Source organism: Brienomyrus brachyistius, chromosome 21 (genome assembly GCF_023856365.1).
Source record: "Brienomyrus brachyistius isolate T26 chromosome 21, BBRACH_0.4, whole genome shotgun sequence".
Taxonomy (NCBI): domain Eukaryota; kingdom Metazoa; phylum Chordata; class Actinopteri; order Osteoglossiformes; family Mormyridae; genus Brienomyrus; species Brienomyrus brachyistius.
In genome coordinates this window covers 4,406,711-4,424,643 of record NC_064553.1, presented here as the reverse complement: position 1 = coordinate 4,424,643, position 17,933 = coordinate 4,406,711, and the positions used below count along the sequence as shown (strand labels likewise).

Here is a 17,933-nt window from a genome sequence, read left to right as displayed (position 1 = left end):
TATCTCTCTCTAATGATGCTTTATGTATCACAGCACATCCATGTAAAGCACTTTGTGATTGGATTGAATTGAATTGAACTGAAAGTATGGGGTTAGGGTTAGGAACAGTGCTGGAAGTTTACTGTATGTCAGCAGGTAAGGTTTGCGTCCATGGGACTCCCTTTGGGGGGGGGGGGGGGGGGCTCGTTTGGGAGGGTCTTGTGGGACCTGGTCAAGTGAGAGGAAGTGAGAAAGAACAGGGAGAGTACCAGACAGTAGCCTGACAACACCTGAGTCACAGAGAAGGAAGTAAGGAACTTGAGAGAACAGCACAGTCCAGAAAGCAGCATTCGGCGCAAAGCCATACAGGGGCTTCCCCACTCATGCAGCACCCCCACATCCATGCAAACAGTCTCACAGCTTCAACCCCCCCCTCCCCTCCCCTCGCTCCTCCCCCGCGGAGACACCGTCAAGCTGGGCGGGGGTCACACTGCGGTCGAGTCGCACAGTCAATGAGGAGCCCAAGACAGAGCGGGTCAGTGGGACAGAAGCCAGGGCAGGAGGACGCGTAGGCGGGACAGCACAGACGACGGCACCAAGGAAACTGCCTTCGAAACGACACAAACAGCCAACAAAAGTGACAGAAAAGACACCCGGGATGACCCCCCCCTGTCGCCTTCCCCGACAGAGAGTGACTGTCCAATAAAGAAATCATACGTAAATAAATTAAACACGGACAGCACAGTGGAAAACTTAAAAGCTCACACTGACAAATGAAGGCACTATTGCAAGCAAAGTCCAATTACTATTTGTGGCAGCTCTCCCCCCACCCCAACCCCAACCCCAACCCCAACCCCAACCCCCCTCCCCTGGGCTAGATGTCATGTTAAAGAGAGCAGCGGTAGAAGGGAAGAAAAGGGGCAAACACGTCTTCCATTTTTCTGAGTGGAATCACTCGGGTGAAGTTTCCAGCTAAGCTCATCTGGGGCATCTGCGGTTCATCACGATGGGCCACAAAATACCAAATTTGCCGTAACGGATAAAAAGAAAATAAACAACTAGGCCTGACTATGGCAGCAAAGACTAGACACTTCGCAGTTTTCGAGATCCAATTTGACCGCATCGGAGATTGTGTGTTACTTATACAAAAATCTTCTGAGGGCAGATAGAAAAGTGATTGGTTCAGAGAGATAACCAATCAGATCGTAGAGGAGGTGGGTCCAAGCAACTAGAAAAGGGGGAACTAAGACATCTGATTGGTTGGTCCTGCCTCCCCAAGTGGCTTGGCCCCACCTCCTCTATGATCTGATTGGTTATCTCTCTGAACCAATAATTTTTCCTTTTGGCTTTGTAAAGCCAGCAACCTGCTCCTCTACCCTGCTGGCTAAGGCCTATCTGGTAGTTTAGTAAAAAAACAAATTAGAAAATTTATCTATGTCCAGCTCTGGTACAGTGCTTCCTACGGCACATAGTGACTTACAGGGCAAATGAATGGATAAAAGGTTCAATTAGCTATTAGCTTCAGACTCGTTAGGCACCAATTAACTCACACTTATCCAGAAAGACACGCAAGCTATCATGGCAATAAATCTTTAAAATAGAAGCCTGTAAGCAAATCGCTAAATGGGGGGAGGGCTGGAGGTAACATTCTAGCCCATGGGAGGCCAGGCTGACACTGGAGCACACCTGAGTGTGATCTCATTCTGGCGAGTAGTCGAGCTCATCGTCCACAATCAGGGCCTCGAAGCCGTGGCCCGGTTTGCCTTTGCTTTTGGCTCTGCCGCTCTGTGTGGAGGTCCGAATGTCGTTTCCGCTGCCAGGCGCCAGCGGCGGCTGTTGCTGCTGCTGTTCGAAGGAGTAGCCAGTATCCTCGGGGGCACCCCACGGCTGGAACGGGCCGCCGTCACCGCCGGGGTAGAGGTCATCGTCAGCAGCGAAGCTCTCGTCCACGTCGGCCCCGTAGCGCTGGTACGTGCTGGCGTGCACCTCTTCTTCCCGCGCCGTGATCTCCAGCGTGCTGTTCCACATGCCATAGCCGAAGTAGATGAGCACGCCTGGCACACGCATGCACGCACACGCACACAAAAACAAACACAAGGATTAAACTCAGAGTTTATATGCCCAATGGGGCGTGGAGATGCAGGAGAAGAGGGGCCAGCTGGGGTCAGCTCCTTCCTTCGAGGGGGTGATGCTAACTAGAGGCTAAGGTCAGAGACCGCCTGCGTGCAGCTGGGTGAGTTTAGATGAACATGCAGTGTGCAGGAAGCAGCATTTGCCATAAATGGGTTTGTTTTCAGCCAGCCAGCAGTAAAACCCCAACAAATTCCTGAGACAGATGCATGATGGACACTCATGATCACGTAGCTTATTTGCAGTGCTCATCGGCGCCCCCCCCCAGAGGAAGTGAGGCAAGCGCAGCACTTACCCACAAAGCACCACACGGTGAAGCGGATCCAGGTGATGCTGGAGAGCTTGAGCATGAGGTACACGTTGACGAGCATGGCGCAGGCGGGCACGAAGGGCACGCAGGGGGCCATGTAGGGCAGCTTCTTGGGGTTCTCGGGCTGCTGGAGGATGACGAAGATCAGGCCAGCGCCCAGCAGAACCATCAGCGCCACCAGCAGCCCCGCCCACCAGCTGCCTTCCGAGATGTAATCGGAGCCGAAGATGATGAAGGAGCAGAAGAGGAAGATGAGGATGAAGAGCAGGATGACGCAAGTCGTGACCGTGTGGCCCGTGGCAGGTGTGGGCCGGTCCATCTTGCTCGGAAGGCCCAGGCGAATGCGAAGGGTATAATACCGTGGACCAAGAAGCTTCTTCAGCTTCCGCAGGTGGGGACTCTCCGACTCGTCGGCCTCGATGCCCGTCCCCATGTCCACTGTGCCGTAGTTGGGGTGGCTTGAGTTGTAGGCCGACTTGTCGGGCTTGCCGATGAGCATCTCGTTGTCACCCAACGAGGGCAGGTTCTTGGCCCCGCAAGTGTTGAGTGGCGCGCCGCCGTAGTCGTCGGCCTCGCTGACCGGCGAACACGCCTCCTTCTCGCACTCGGCCAACACACCCTCCTTCCTCTTGGCACTTTCCTCCGACAGGAAGTTGACAAAGCCGTGGATGTCGCCCTCGGGCTGGTAGCGCAGCAGCAGCACGCACACCGACACGAGCGTGTAGGCCAGCAGCGTGCCGATGGACATCATCTCGATCAGGTCCCGCAGGCTCACCAGGAGGCCCAGGAGCGCCGCCAGGAAGCCCGAGACCACACACGCCACCGCTGGCGTCTCCGTGTAGCTGCTGACATGTGCCAGGAACCTGGAGGCGCAGGGAATGGAAGCAAGGTCTGTTTTCACTCAATGAGCCTGAACATCCACTCACTGAACCTTTCAATTCTGCCAGATTTCTAGTAAAATCACTCTAAGCTTAGCGAGCAAAGGTGGAGATAAGAATAATGTTATGAATGTGTTTTGCGTATTATGGGACATCTACATCGACTGGGCTGTGAAAAATACTGAGAGACCACAACTGGGACCAGACACGGCCAGAGCGATAGGGATAGATCCAGACCATGATTTTGTTTCAACCAACCAGCTGAATATAGCATGTCACAGTCTTGGAGGACGCCACTGGTTGGGTGAAAGAAAAAAGTCTGGATTTTTGCTTTCTGGATATGAAATATCCACCTTTTTTTCCATAGCCTGAAGCTCCTCACCTGAAAAGCAGGCCATCACCGGCCATGGCGTAGATGACCCGTGGCATTGGGAACAGCGAGCCGAGGAGGCTGACTGTCAGCCCGGCCACCGAGCCCACAGCCACCACGTACTTGGCTGCCTGGAAGCCGTGAATGGAAAACATTTCCATGAGGGGGGCGTCGGCGTCGATCTCACTGTAGGGCACCATCAGGGTCAGTATGACGCTCACCTGCAGACACACGGGGGAGGGAACTATGTTTCAGGGGGTGGATTTCAGGTGCTCCGGAGGTCCACGCTGCTCAACGGTCTCTGAAACCCCTAGCATTTCACGTCGTGAAAGAGTGCGTGTCATAAAAATACGTGCTATTGTAAAGTGTTTTTCAGCTTGAAACAAAATGAGTTACATTGTTGGTTCTGGGCCCAGACCACTCACCACTCAAACTGAGTTGACTGAACTTTCCGGAAGCCATAAAGCCTTAATCCCTTCTGCTACGGATTAAAGAGAGGTGACTGCGTGCGAGCGACGGAAAATGAGAGGGACAGGGAGAGGTGGACTGAGAGTACCCCCGGAGCTTGCTACGCAGCCACATGTCTGCAAGGTTGCAAATTCCTTCAGGGAACCAGCATACTGTATACCCAAGTGTGAATTTAGGGCACAAGACACAAGAACTCAAGCCAGTTGCACACGGTTTTGAACAGAATCCAGTTAACTGCACGCCCTGGACAGCAATGGACAGGGCAGATTACAGGGTTTTCATGAAGATCATTCCAGTCCAAAGGGAGAGGCGGGTCCTTGCTATAGAAGGGCATGCTGGGTACTCACAGAGACGTAGGCAGTGAGGCAGGTGACCAGCGAGGCGGTGATGGCGTAGGGGATGGAGGTGTTGGGGCTCTTGGCCTCCTCCCCCGTGGTGGCGATGATGTCGAACCCAATGAAGGCGTAGAAGCAGGTGGCAGCTCCTTGCATGACCTGGCCAGAACACACGTTTCCACGGTTACTTCACCCTCGCCCGAGGTACCTGCGCATGCCAGACATATTTAGGGCAGAGCGGACTTCAAGAGGGTGGGTAGCTGAAAGGGGGCATCGGCAGGAATTCTAGGGAAAACAAAGTAACCTTCAGCAGCCAGTCACCTATATCTATTTGGGATCCTTCAAATGAATCAGTCAGAATGCACATAAGAATCGAATCCAAAAAACGAATAGCTTAAGTATGTAAATCACTTTTTTTTTTTTTACTTCATATAAATGTGATTCAGTCAGTTCGGACGGCATCTAACATGGTTTCCGGATCTGTGCCAGAGACTGTCTGCATGGCCTTAATACCTGAGCAGATGCTTTGCAGACAGGGTGTGCCTCTCTGGTACACTCTGTGCCAGGCAGACTGCTGCCTCTTCAAATTGCTGCCGGCATTGAACGGCGTGAGCAGGCTACTGCTAATTAGCGAAGCGGTGCATCTGCCCCATACACATAGCCGGGCAGGCCTCAGGCCCCCAGCGCCTTGCAGGGGGTGCCGGTGCAGCGGCTTGCCAACAGACCCTGGCTAATTTAGACCCATCCCGTTCCATGGAAGGAGCAGCACAGTTTCAGCGCTTACCCCAGACCAGCCGAAAGGCAGAAACCTTCCCTCGTCCCAGTTGGTGCCATTGACGAAGAAGAGGCCAGCGATCATCATGAAGACCCACACCACCAGGTTGATGACGTTGAGCACGTTATTGAAGCCCACCGAGTTCTTCACGCCCAGCGCCACGATCACCGTCACCAAGATGCCAATCAGCAACGCCAGTAGGTCCGGATATGACTGCTCTCCTTTGCCTGGTGGGGGGATAAGATAGGTAATCGATTATTCTTCCTTCTCGAACACGCACACACGTTTTTATTCAGTTTTGCTTGTACCATCATCCCACTGAGCACTTTATCAGTGTAATAAATAACTCCTAACATCACCGCAGAGAAAGAAAGCTTAGGGACATCATGCACTTTAGCAGAATCAAAAGAATCTGTGAAAAGGAAGAGCATGTCAAAAGAGACACCCCCACGTGACACAGTGGAGACACCCCCACACATCTTCACAAGGTCAGCTTTTCAGTAGCTGCTAGAACAACGAAAGCGCGCACACACACACACACACACACACACACACACACACACACACACACACACACACACTCGCGCTCTCTCTCTCTCTCGGCTGAGGCAGAAATACCACTCAGCTCACCAGCTTTAAAATTAGCTGGACAAAGTTATGGCTGAACAGGGAAGGGAAGATACACTTAAACCTTTCCACTATTTCCGGAAAAGGCTTGCTTTGATGACAACCCCCCAACTTCTTAATGGGGGGGGGGCGGTTTATTTGACCCAGCCAAATAATGATGAAGATAAAGGCCCCCCAGCCTGGATGTAATATCATGTCTCATGTTGTCTGTCTGTATTTCACGGGGTCAGCTGTAAGCTGTATGCCCCCCCCCCCCCCCAACACACGATAATAAATTCTGGGGGCAGGGTTAACATATCTTATGGCGCCACTCTACCCCACCGAAGGGTAATATCCTGCAGACAGTGCGGTGGGGGGGCATGATGTAAGCAGGGCTACTATAGTAATGGTAGCCTTTCTGTGAACCCGTAACCCCCCCCCCAATAGCGGAGCCGAACTGGAACAGAGCTCAATCAACTCATTCATCACCGACATGGCGGCCAGCGACAGGAGCTCAAGGGAGCCTCTCCCAGCTTGTTACGTGTGGTTGTCCCACACACACGGGCTTCATCGCATCTGTACATTTTCTCCTACCATCATTTTGGCACCACGTCGCCTGACTGGTCACCTGACTGGTCGCCTGACTGGTCGCCTGACTGGTCGCCTGACTGGTCGCCTGACCAGCTCATTTCCCTCGCCTGCGGTGCACACGCATGGTGCGCCTCCTCCACCTCCGTGTGGATCACTTCTCCGCTGCCTACAGCCCTCCTCTTTGTAAACAATGCATGCGCTTTACCAGCATGTACACCCGCCTACCTCTTCCACACAGATCCCGTTCTTCCTGAGCTCCGATGTCGTTGATGATTTTGCCCTGTGGGCTTCACCGTAAAGAAAACATGGACCCCCCCCAGGCCCAGTGCACCGTGCCAGAGGCTAAAATCAAAAATCTCTCAATGATAAACATTGTATTACATATTCAGAAACTGTAAAACGCTCTTAAGAAACAAATGCTCCTGAAAAGCAGTGACTTAAGGTGTCACTGCGAAACACTGGCATGCGGCGTCGAGGAATCTATCATGTGAAAAGCTCAGCCATGCCTCACGCCCCCCCCCCCCCCATCGCTCCATCCTCAGGGACCAAGCCTCAGAACTGGGGCGGTTTCCACGACGACAAAGCACCTGTGCATGAAAGGAGGCGCGGGTGACTGAGGAGGGAATGTCTGAAGAGGCTGCACTGAGCACAGGCAACATTAGCCACTCATGCTGGGAAAAACAATTACATTATTCACACTGACGTTGTGTATTACATTATATACATGGGCAAGGGCCCATCTGTGAGAGATAAAACTCCCTGTGGCTTCTGGGATATGATCAAGGATGATTAACATTATCAACAGTTACAGCAGAATGGGGACAGGGATGGGGCTTAGTACTGGAGCTGAGGACCAGAGCAATCTGGAGGATTCAGAAAAGGTTCCTGATACCTCATGCTCCCATCCATCCATCCATCCATCCATCTTCTGTAACATGTGGTCTTATTCAGGGTTGCCACAGGTCTGGAGTCAGAGGGTATAGGCGTAAGGCAGGAAACAATCCAGGATGGGCTGTCAACCCATCACCGGGCACGCTCACACACCAGCCACTCACACATGCGCACCTACGGGCAATTTGGTAACTTCAATTAACCTCGGCGTGTTTTTGGACCGTGGGGGGGAAACTGGAATACTTGAAGAAACCCCACGACAACACGGGGAGAACATGCAAACTCCACATGCATGGAAGCACGGCAAAGACTCGAACCCGGGTCCCAAAGGTGGGAGGCAGCAGTGCTAACCACTACACCACCATGCTGTCCCCCTCATGTTCCCATTAGTAATATCTACAAGCATCATTTATTATTGCCATCTTAGATCAGTTCAAGAATACAAGCATCCAGTTTCTATAGATTAATACTGTCTGAAGTAGTTTAGAGATGCGAACTGGAGTTATCTTTTCAGGATGGGAGCATGGCCCCCGAATCACTACGGCCCGTGCTGGCCGATGTGCTGACGCGACTCACCCAGGCCGTTGAGCGTGCCGACGTGGTTGATCATGAAGCCGCTGATGGAGTGGTTGGCCAGCGAGTCAAACATGCTACTAAGGGCGCTGGCACCAGCGGCCGTGCCGATCAGGTACTCGAGGATGAGGTTCCAGCCGATGAAGAAGGCCACAAACTCGCCCACCGTGACGTAGCTGTAGGTGTAGGCAGAGCCGGTCGTCTTGGGCACACGCACGCCGAACTCGGCGTAGCACACGCCTGTGAGGGGACGGCAAGTAGTCCTCAAAGGGTGTGTTTACATGAGACATCGCGATGAACGGCGGCCGATTAAGAGCAGGGAGGACTGACTGAGGAGAGCCATTTCAGATGGCTCAGTCTTTAAAAACATCTATGATGACGAAATGCACAAGGATGCACAGTGTTTATAAAGAGTTAACTGTAAAGTGACAACATGATGTGTGGCAGCACAGGGTGGATTTACTACAAGTCCCTGGGTGGGTGTGTCCATATGCGTGCAACTAGGCTGTGATTGGCGGGGAACTGTCACCTGACAGGATTGAAGCCACTGCAGCGATGATGAAGGACACAATAACTCCGGGGCCCGCCATCTCCTTAGCAACCAGCCCGGAGACGACGTACATGCCGGTGCCCACGCAGCTGCCCACGCCGAGAGACACCAGGTCCACGGTGGTGAGCACACGGGCCAGTTTGGTGCCGTGGGCACCGGTGCTGGTGGAGCCGTCCAGCATGGACTCCACCGGCTTGGTGCGCAGGATACGGGACCGGAAGGCATTCCACGTGGCCCCCCACTGGATCCGCCTGGGGTCCAGTTTGGCGAAAAGCCCACTCATGTCGGCCCAATGGTCTCGGAGATGATTACAGCGATGTGGGGGTCTCCCTGCAGAGGGTGACGAGGGCTCGTCTTCGGTGGGAGGGAGACCGGGGAGCTGTGACACGGGACGGGGACGGGGGGGGGGGGGGGTCGGGAAGTGGACCTCTCTCTCACGGCCTCTCACAGGAAATCTGAGTCAGCGCTGAGCCACATGATGCAAGGCGGGACTCGCTCTGCGGGGACGGAGAAAACAGACATATGGACCTTAAAAACATCTCGCGGCTTTCTTCTTGACCCAAGGCTGGACCAGATAGCTGGACAAACATCTCTCAAGCGTAAAGACCGCGAGTCGGTTCGCTTAACCTGACACGTGTGTGCGTATGCGCGTGTGTGCGTATGCGCGTGTGTGCGTATGCGCGTGTGCGCGCTCCAGGCTGGGGTTTCAGTAATTATACACTACCGTACTCAAGCAGCCTAATCCCCCCTGCAACAACTAGCAGACGACGACCTGATCGTGGCTTTAATGGACAGCTGCTTCTCCACGTGAGGCAGTCGGACGGCCCTCGCAACCGGGTCGGGAGGCAGAATCGATAAAGTGCAAATTGTAAAATGCGGTGCTGCTGCCTGCAGTCTAGGACGGGTGACTCTTCAGTTAATTAGCGACATCTGCGGCTGCGGTCCCGGCATGAACACCGGTGCCAAATGAGCAGGACGTTGTCACAGGCAAACAAAAATTAGCATAGTGTCGCTATGGTGACCCCCCTTATTAAGGCACGGGGGGGGGGGGGGGGGTGAAAAATAATTTATTTCAGACTTCTGGAGGAGACTTTATGATTCTGGAAAGAAATAACCAGACCTAAAAAAATGAACTGGCAAGAGGAACAAAAAAAAATCTCTTTGAGAGAATAACACAGTGAGTCAGTGCAGACTGCCGATGGCCGGGAGACCAGCAGAAGAGGCAGCAGGAACTCCTGACCTGGAAATGTCTCTCAACCCCAAACTGCCAGCCACCCTTCTCCTCCGACCGTCTCTCTCACATTCACTCCATCCTCTCCCCCCCCCCCCCCCGTTCCTTCCTGCCTTGTTCCAGACTGCTGGATTCGCCTGCTGAGGCGGTGCCTTTTGCCGAGCGCACAAGAGGACCGTAGGGGGCAATTACCGCTCATCCGAATCCATCGTCATAAATGCCCCCCCCCCACACAGCAGTTTTGTTTGGATAATTTTCCACCATTATCTTTAATTCTCTGACCGCAGGACCGGCTGTCCTGGTAGTGCACAACAAGCACAGGTATCTGGAATACTGACTGAGACATAAGCAGGCAGTAATATTGGGTAATTATGGCCTGATTATGGACAGCAGTGGATAGAGTGTGAATGAGCTCCAGGCCACCCAAGGAGCCTCAGTTAGCTAGAGATTACTGCATCTAGAAACAGCAAGATCCTTCATGGTGCTCCTCACCTTCGGTCAGATCCAAGACCGACACCCCAGCTTCCTCCTGGCAGCAAGATTCAGCTCAAGCCACCATCATGGGCTGTTCCCTTCATCAGCAGTAAGTGGTCAACTATCACCCTTGCGGATGTCTCAGGACCATCAGGGCAAACTTGGGCAGGCCAGGAGCAGCAAGTCATTTCCTCAAAGAGCTGGGAGATTGGCAGGACACTAAATGATCGCGTGCGCAAGTGCTGATGAGCGTGATGGGTGCCGTTTACAGTCGAGAAACGACAGGACACAGACCTGACTGTAATCACATCCGTCTCCCACTCCTGTTCTCACTCAAAAGTATGACCAGCCTGTGACACAGCATTGATTTCCCAGCTCGACCGCTAGGAGGGGGTCCCCAGTCAATAACGGAAGCCATTTCTCCCCTTTCGTCATTAATGAAAGTTCATGTTCAGGGAGGACATTATTAATAGATCAGAGGAAGGGTCGTCCATCACGGAAGGCACTCTGGGAATTAAATGAGGTGTATTAGTTAATAGGTCTGCTGGCATCGTGTGTAGATTAACGGCAGACTGAGCCAGGGGCTAATTATGGACGCTACAGGAAAACAACGTAGCCATTTACCACTGTGCTTATATTAAATTATATTCATTATTTATCATCTCATCCCTGCACTGGCAAATGTGTATCCAGTGGTGTGATTGTTACACATAGCCCTTTAAAGTCATTCTATGCAATTACCATCAGTTTATTATAGATACATTTCACATTATGCTTATCCAGGTGAATTTTGCAGTTTTAAATTGTTTTTTTTTTTTTTTTTTAAACTTAACTAATCGTGACTAATGGACCTCTCTACTTTCATCTGCACAGTATTCCCTTCTATGTTTTAGCTTTAGCGAGAGCCTGGGTCCTGCATGCTATGTAAGAGTAATTTGATTCTTGGGTCTTTTGCACACTGGCAGAAATGTGACATTTATACAGCCTCCCCGCTGGAAGCTGGTTAACGGCGCCTGCGAGGCCCCGGTGCCATTACTGCTGCTGGGCGGAACTTAATGTACCTCAGGCAGAGGAGCACCTGGGGGCGGAGGGGGAAAAAACCACAGGCTGAACTTCAGAAGACGGGATAATTATCAGGCAGACTGACTCTCCGTGTGGAGCAGAGAAGCCTGGCTTAGTACGCCAATCAGCAGCTGTAAAGCGCTAATGACTAAACTGTGAAAATAACCACAGAAAATGTCACACCCAGCTGTGTTTATTTAGATACAAGCATAGACTAGCCTGGATGCAGAAGTGTGGAGACCTTCTGATACATCTGTGGTGGGCAACAGGCTGGTACTGACATTAAGAACAGATCAGAGACTGGTGATTAAACAGGAGAGACACATACAGTGACACAGGGCCAACTGAGCAGAGACAGGAGGGACACATACAGTGACACAGGGGGAGCAGAGAGAGGGGGACACATACAGTGACACAGGGCCAGCCGAGCAGAGACAGGGGGGACACATACAGTGACACAGGGGGAGCAGAGACAGGGGGGACACATACAGTGACACAGGGGGAGCAGAGACAGGGGGGACACATACAGTGACACAGGGGGAGCAGAGACAGGGGGGACACATACAGTGACACAGGGGGAGCAGAGACAGGGGGGACACATACAGTGACACAGGGGGAGCAGAGACAGGGGGGACACATACAGTGACACAGGGGGAGCAGAGAGAGGGGGACACATACAGTGACACAGGGGGAGCAGAGACAGGGGGGTCACATACAGTGACACAGGGGGAGCAGAGAGAGGGGGACACATACAGTGACACAGGGGGAGCAGAGAGAGGGGGACACATACAGTGACACAGGGGGAGCAGAGACAGGGGGGACACATACAGTGACACAGGGGGAGCAGAGACAGGGGGGTCACATACAGTGACACAGGGCCAGCCGAGCAGAGACAGGAGGTTAAACATATGCTTGAAGTTGCTTTTTAACTCTAACTTTTTTTAGGCAGAGGACAGGACGTCCTAATTACTGAGGCTTCACAGAGATACTCTGAAGTGCATTAATAAGTTTGGAACAGACAGTCCTCAGCAAATGGAAAAAAACACATTACTGTGTCCCGCTCACCACCACGGCTGATCGGCAGCTTAATAAGCAGAAACGTGAGCATTCGAACAAATGCCACAAGTGCAGCAAGAAGCTCCGTCCTCCTAATGCGACCAGAAAATGTCATCATCACTGAGACCCAATGAGAAACTGGCCGCCAAAACTAATTAATTAATTTTGGCCAGGACATTGGACAAACGGCCAGAGGTTTCTTTTCGATTTGGCATTTTAATAATGTTAATTGCTCTCCGTGGAAGTCATTCCCTGCAATATAAATATACAAAGTGGCTTAGTCATCTCCTAAAACAAAGTCAGGACTTTTCAAAGAGGAAACAAAATGACCACAGCAATTTAGCAGCCAGTACAACCCAGGGATGCTGTCTCTCAGACACCTGTTTCTGGTTTGTATACGAACAGCTCGCCTGAGGGGGTTGAGGTTGGGAAGTCAATTGGCCTTGAACCTTGGAGGTTCATATTTTCAAATTGCTATCTAAAGAATTTCATTTTCCTCATCTGTTGCTTTCTGGCTTCCATCTTCTCTCGATTTTGTTCAACTTGCATCATATAAAAATTAAATTAACTCACTCAGCAGGGGCCCCGCGATGGACAAGAATAAGCTTAAGCCACAGATTCGCAATCCTTGGACATAAACCTAGGATTCCTTCATTGTGAGATCCCTCGTGTAGAAAGCATATCTATTAGGAAATCGTTCGTCAGGATCCTGAACTGCAGTCATACTGCTGCTGCGATTCCCTCATCTTAAACCTAAGCTGCGATGGAAACCCCTATGCACACAAACATGCAAATGATCACAGTCGCCTCTGAGCCACTGCGAGACGAATAGTTTTTCTTTGACGAAACAGACCAGAGATGCACCCTCAGCAAGCCCTGCTTCTAACACTATAGTTAAACCAGTTTGCAAATTTGAGTAACTTGTTTGAGTAACAAACAAGTTTTAACCACTTAAAATAATCAGTTACTTAAAAATTTGAGGCAATCTGTTTCCTCGCTATTTCTAAATCAATTTATTAGAATTTATAGTGTATCGTAGATAAACAAACAAACTAAACACTTTTCATTTCTCCTATATACATAGGGCAGGACTGAAGCCACAGGCCTGTAGTGCCCCCACGTTGATACCCCCCCCCCAGGGCGGTCAGCCATCACACAAACAGGCATTTCCTACACCCCCCCTGGCGTGGCTGCATACCGCTACCAGAGCTGATGCCCATGATGGAATCTTGGCGAAACTAAGCACTGTTTCACTGGAACTGTTACGGATGGGAGGGGGGGGGCGCTGGGTGGTGACAAAAAACCCACAATAGGAGTGTCATTTAGCTGTTACTTGCTCGTTAGGATCCGATACGCTCCAATCTGCCGTACGGGGCCGCAGAACATGACACACGCTATAATTAACTGGAAAAAGTCAGCACGCCAAACAGCCTTCTTTCGTCCTTGGCTCACATTTCTACCAAGCCTTCTGGTGCCTCACTGCGCAGAACGATAAAGGAATAACAGCAGTCAATAAAACGTGTTAAATGGCAGCATGCGACAATCCCCACTGACCATCACCAGACTCCTTAAATAAGGTTAGATAAACCTTACAGTTCGTCTTCGTTCCTCCGTCTTGAAAATAAAACAATCCAAATGTCTGAGTTATTCTGCTATTCTGTGTCTTAAAATTGCATTTCTATTTTTCCCAAAAGCAAGCCATATATGGTGCCGTACTAAGGCAAAATACCGTAACTGCATATTTTATCAAAATTGGTATTACATAGGTCTCTTAAGCTCTATTTTATCTTGTGACAAAATTACCCGAGTTACTTCATGAAGACACATTTAGCACGTACACTATGGTTTACCTCTCGTACACATACAGATGGACAATCAAAAAAACTGCGAAGCCCTTTTTCCACAGTTTCAGTGTCACTGTAGTTACTGTGTTTGGCCATTGGGGGCAGTATGGAACGCATCAGCCATCTAAATGCTGACCCGCCCCTTTGAGCAATAAATGGCGATTCAGTTTATATGTGGGACAGAACGAGGCAACTATAAAGCCCAAAAACACCGACCACAGCTCTGGGTCTGCGCCGCGCCTCCTAACCCGAAAACGTCAGGCTCGGCGCCCTACCCCGCCTCTGCGATGTGGAAGAGTCTGGAATGTTTAAAATAAGCAGATGGCCTGAGGGCCTCTCAAGGGCAGCACAAGGGTGGGGCAAGTCAAAAAAAGGAGAGCACATCTGCGGTGAACAAGGGGCCCAGGTGCAGCTGGTGCTCGGGGGGGGGGGAGACAATCGGTGGGTGTGAGACGCCTCAGACGTAAGCAGTGGCGACATGGCGGCCCATTGATTGCATTAGGCCTTTATGTGCGGACAGGGCATTGACGTCATCCTTAGGGGGCTCTTTGCGTTCTGGCCGACGAAGCGGCCTGTGAGTCAGCCTGACGGCAACGCAGGTAAAGGGATCGTCAGACACCCCCCCCCCCCCCCCCCCCCCCTCTCTCTCTCTCTCTCTCTCTCTCTGTCTCGCTTTCAGCAGCGTCCCTGGCCTGATATCCATGCCTCTATTATCTCACGATTTTACAACCCAACAGGTGGCCGGCACTGACGTCCAGCCCGCTCCGGGTGCTGCCATCGACGGGGCACGTTACATAATGACAAAATAAACACACCAATAGAAGAACACATGAATCCTATCGATTTAAACATTTCCTGCTTTGCCCGCTACTACCCCTTTACTAGATTGCTGGAACGGTCGTCGCTGGTTAGCATCCAAATGAAAAATGTTCCCTCATCCTAATTGAGTCCATCGGCTTGGGGGCCAGGCCACCCCACCCCGCACCCGCCATCGCCCCCCCATCGCCCCGCACCCTCGCTGACTCCAGTTCCACTGTCATCCTCACTGTCATCGCTCCTCGCCCGTCACTGCATGTCACGAGAGCCCGTCAGCTTGTGCCAGAGGCAGTGTGGGTAGGGCCGCGATGGAGGTGGCGGCCTTCGGGAAGCTCAGGAAACATCTGTGTTTGTGCAGTGCTTTGTGTATGGCGGGGGGGCGTGGCGCTTAGGGGCAGACCTGTGACCTGGCGGCTGCAAAACTGCGAGCTGGGGAGAGCCAGATCTGTCACGCAGACAGGAATTCATGTGCCTCTCATCCTCCTGTTCTATATATAATTGTGAATAATGCTGCTAAAGGCCAGCTAATTCTTCTTTGTTTATATTTCCTACCCATAATTCCAGGGTAGGGTGACGCCCACAGGGAATTAAACCCAGTTAAAATTTTGAATGATTGAAGTTTACAAAGAATCAGGTGAGGCTGTAGGACAGCTGCCTGTAATCCAGGTCGTCTGACACAGACATAAAGCAAGCAAACAACATCCTCTAGCTGATACTCTGTAGCAAAATGTATTAAAAGTCTCCAGAAGTGAATCGGGAGGTGAGTATTTTTAATGGAAATCCAAGGAACTAGAATTAAACTAAGTTCAAAGGTTCTCTTTCCTGCTCCTTTCTTCAGCGGGGTGGTTCATGGAGAGATCGCCTTAATCACAGATAGCCTACTTGCAGCCATCATAATGCTTCATACTTTCATCTACTGATCCTCTGCGGGCGACCACAAATAATCAAACTGCTAGCTGCTTAACGAGCGACTACAACTGTAGGCTAGCAACTCTGCACCAGTAATTCGGTAATTGACGGGAAGAGAAGGGGAGCCGCGTTTACAGAAACGGGGAGAAAGGAGACATTGTTAACTACTCATTTCAACATCCCTTAAAAGCATGTTAATAATTCAGCGCTACAGGAGGGCATCTTTTGTGTCGAGAGTCTTGAGTCAGATCAAGTAATGAATGCTACATCAAAGAAATCCGAGCACGGGAAATTAGATCCACGCCTGATAGGGTGGAATTTTACAGTTATAGATTGTCGGTGCCGTGTCCATTTTCTAACGATCTCTGATGGAGGGATGAGGAAGCAGGATTTCAGCACCGCGGACAGCAACAATATCAACCGGGCAGCGGGGCGCAGAGCGACCGACAGACGACATCCCAGACTACCTCTTGTGTCATTATTAGTAAAACAGCATGGAATGTAGTCAGAGGGGAAAAAAGCATATAGCCCAAAGCCACTGCTGTCAACGAAATTTCAAATCATTTTACAGACGTACTTATGCAATCGACGCCTTGGCTGAATACTTTAATGTCCTTTAAATATCTTTAATGAGTTTAACTGTTTATTTTTTAGCAATTAAGAGCACATATATAGAACATATACATATATGTTACGCGCGTTATGATCCTTCGGTGTTAAATACAAGCTTCGGTTTGTAAGTGTCCCAGGATCTACACGCCCCGTAGTTCTCCTGAGAGTTTGTTCGTGCAGGTAAGTTTAAATAACCCAGAGCGACCGTAGGGTTCCTTCGCATCAGGGGAAAACGACAGTGCATTTCACATCTCAGTTCACCATATCAATCTAAATGGGCTTAGGTGTAGACGTCTAAAACGTCAGTCCGCAGTTCTGGTTACTGCAGGGTGAAGTAAATGCACCATCGCACACTGAAACGGGGAGACGCATGCACATACACGGTACGGCAGCGGGACTCACACGAGCAGCAGTAAATACCTCGATCGGTGCGCTGGATCCTGTCTCCCACCGTTACAGAACTACCGCATCTCACAGCAGTACCGCCCGATGGGGTGGCGCAGGCGAGACCGTGAGCGAAACGCAGGTGATGCTCAGAGACGATGCATTTCCGTTTCTCTGTTAGACGGCAAACGGCGACCCAGCCGGGTTGGCATCTCTATGCGCCATTTTCACAAGCAAACACTAGATCTCTACGATAGAAAAAAAATGAGGAGGAACTTTCAGGAAAGGGATTGAAGCAGAACGGGACTCTCACGGAAATCCATTCCCGGCGTTGCGTATTAAGGCGTAAAGCATGACCGTACTCAAAACCAGGACGAGGGGTGATGTAAAGGTCCTGAATTATTCATAGCCTTTCCCACGTGACCTGCGTACGATTTATTATTTAACAACATACTTCCCCCTCCCCACTCAACATCTGCCTACGTCAATGTCGCCCTGATGTCACTTACCTGGGATATTATGCACATCTTACTCCTGTGCGACTGTGCCGTAGCTCGCCGGGAACACACACACACGGCCACTGCGGACTTCACTGCCTGCAGCACACGTCCTACTAGAGGACGACTTCGTAACACACAATGCATATGTTTAAATACCACAAGGAAGGCGCGATGCGTGATAAAAAAATATGTGCAATTAATTGTAACGATTGACAGACCAGCTCGTTTGGGTTACGATCTTTCGAAACGCGCCGCCCGTGAACCGAGTTAACCTCGGATGTAAATGCGTCGTTAACCTTGGGGGTGTGGTGTTGTGGGGCGCGGATGGGCAGAGGAGCCTAGCAGCCTTACGTCTCCCTTTCACGCTGGACCGGCCGTCTAATAAGCCGTGGGAATCTTCAAATAAAAGGAAACTGGCGAACAAAAATATATGCTGCGTGGCTGCAAAGCCGCATCCGCGTGCCGTATGGGACAGTTAGGGGGTAATATTAAACTAACTGTGACCAACTTCGGAATGATTGAATATAATCCAATTGACTGAAACCGTAAAACCTTAATGCCGCAGAGAGGAATAAATGAATAATCCATG

The 17,933-nt window shown here is 51.0% G+C and overlaps 1 protein-coding gene across 3 annotated transcripts; it reads right to left on the bottom strand.

The window, feature by feature from the left end:
* Positions 1 to 1,300: 1,300 nt before the first annotated feature.
* On the bottom strand, positions 1,301 to 17,683 carry LOC125717076 (probable cationic amino acid transporter). Of its 3 annotated transcripts, XM_048990033.1 has the most exons (10): positions 17,563 to 17,683; positions 17,354 to 17,468; positions 16,881 to 17,092; positions 8,436 to 8,953; positions 7,910 to 8,146; positions 5,255 to 5,472; positions 4,483 to 4,629; positions 3,680 to 3,888; positions 2,405 to 3,282; positions 1,301 to 2,033 (listed from the first exon to the last, which is right to left on the bottom strand). In XM_048990033.1, the coding sequence occupies exons 4-10, from the start codon at positions 8,737 to 8,739 to the stop codon at positions 1,678 to 1,680; spliced, it is 2,349 nt and encodes a 782-aa protein (XP_048845990.1). In that variant the 5' UTR covers positions 8,740 to 8,953; positions 16,881 to 17,092; positions 17,354 to 17,468; positions 17,563 to 17,683; the 3' UTR covers positions 1,301 to 1,677. The 3 variants fall into 3 exon arrangements, with proteins under 3 accessions (XP_048845990.1, XP_048845989.1, XP_048845991.1); XM_048990032.1 differs by having other exon boundaries at positions 16,863 to 17,092; positions 17,354 to 17,683; XM_048990034.1 differs by lacking the exon at positions 16,881 to 17,092 and having other exon boundaries at positions 17,354 to 17,683.
* Positions 17,684 to 17,933: the final 250 nt, after the last annotated feature.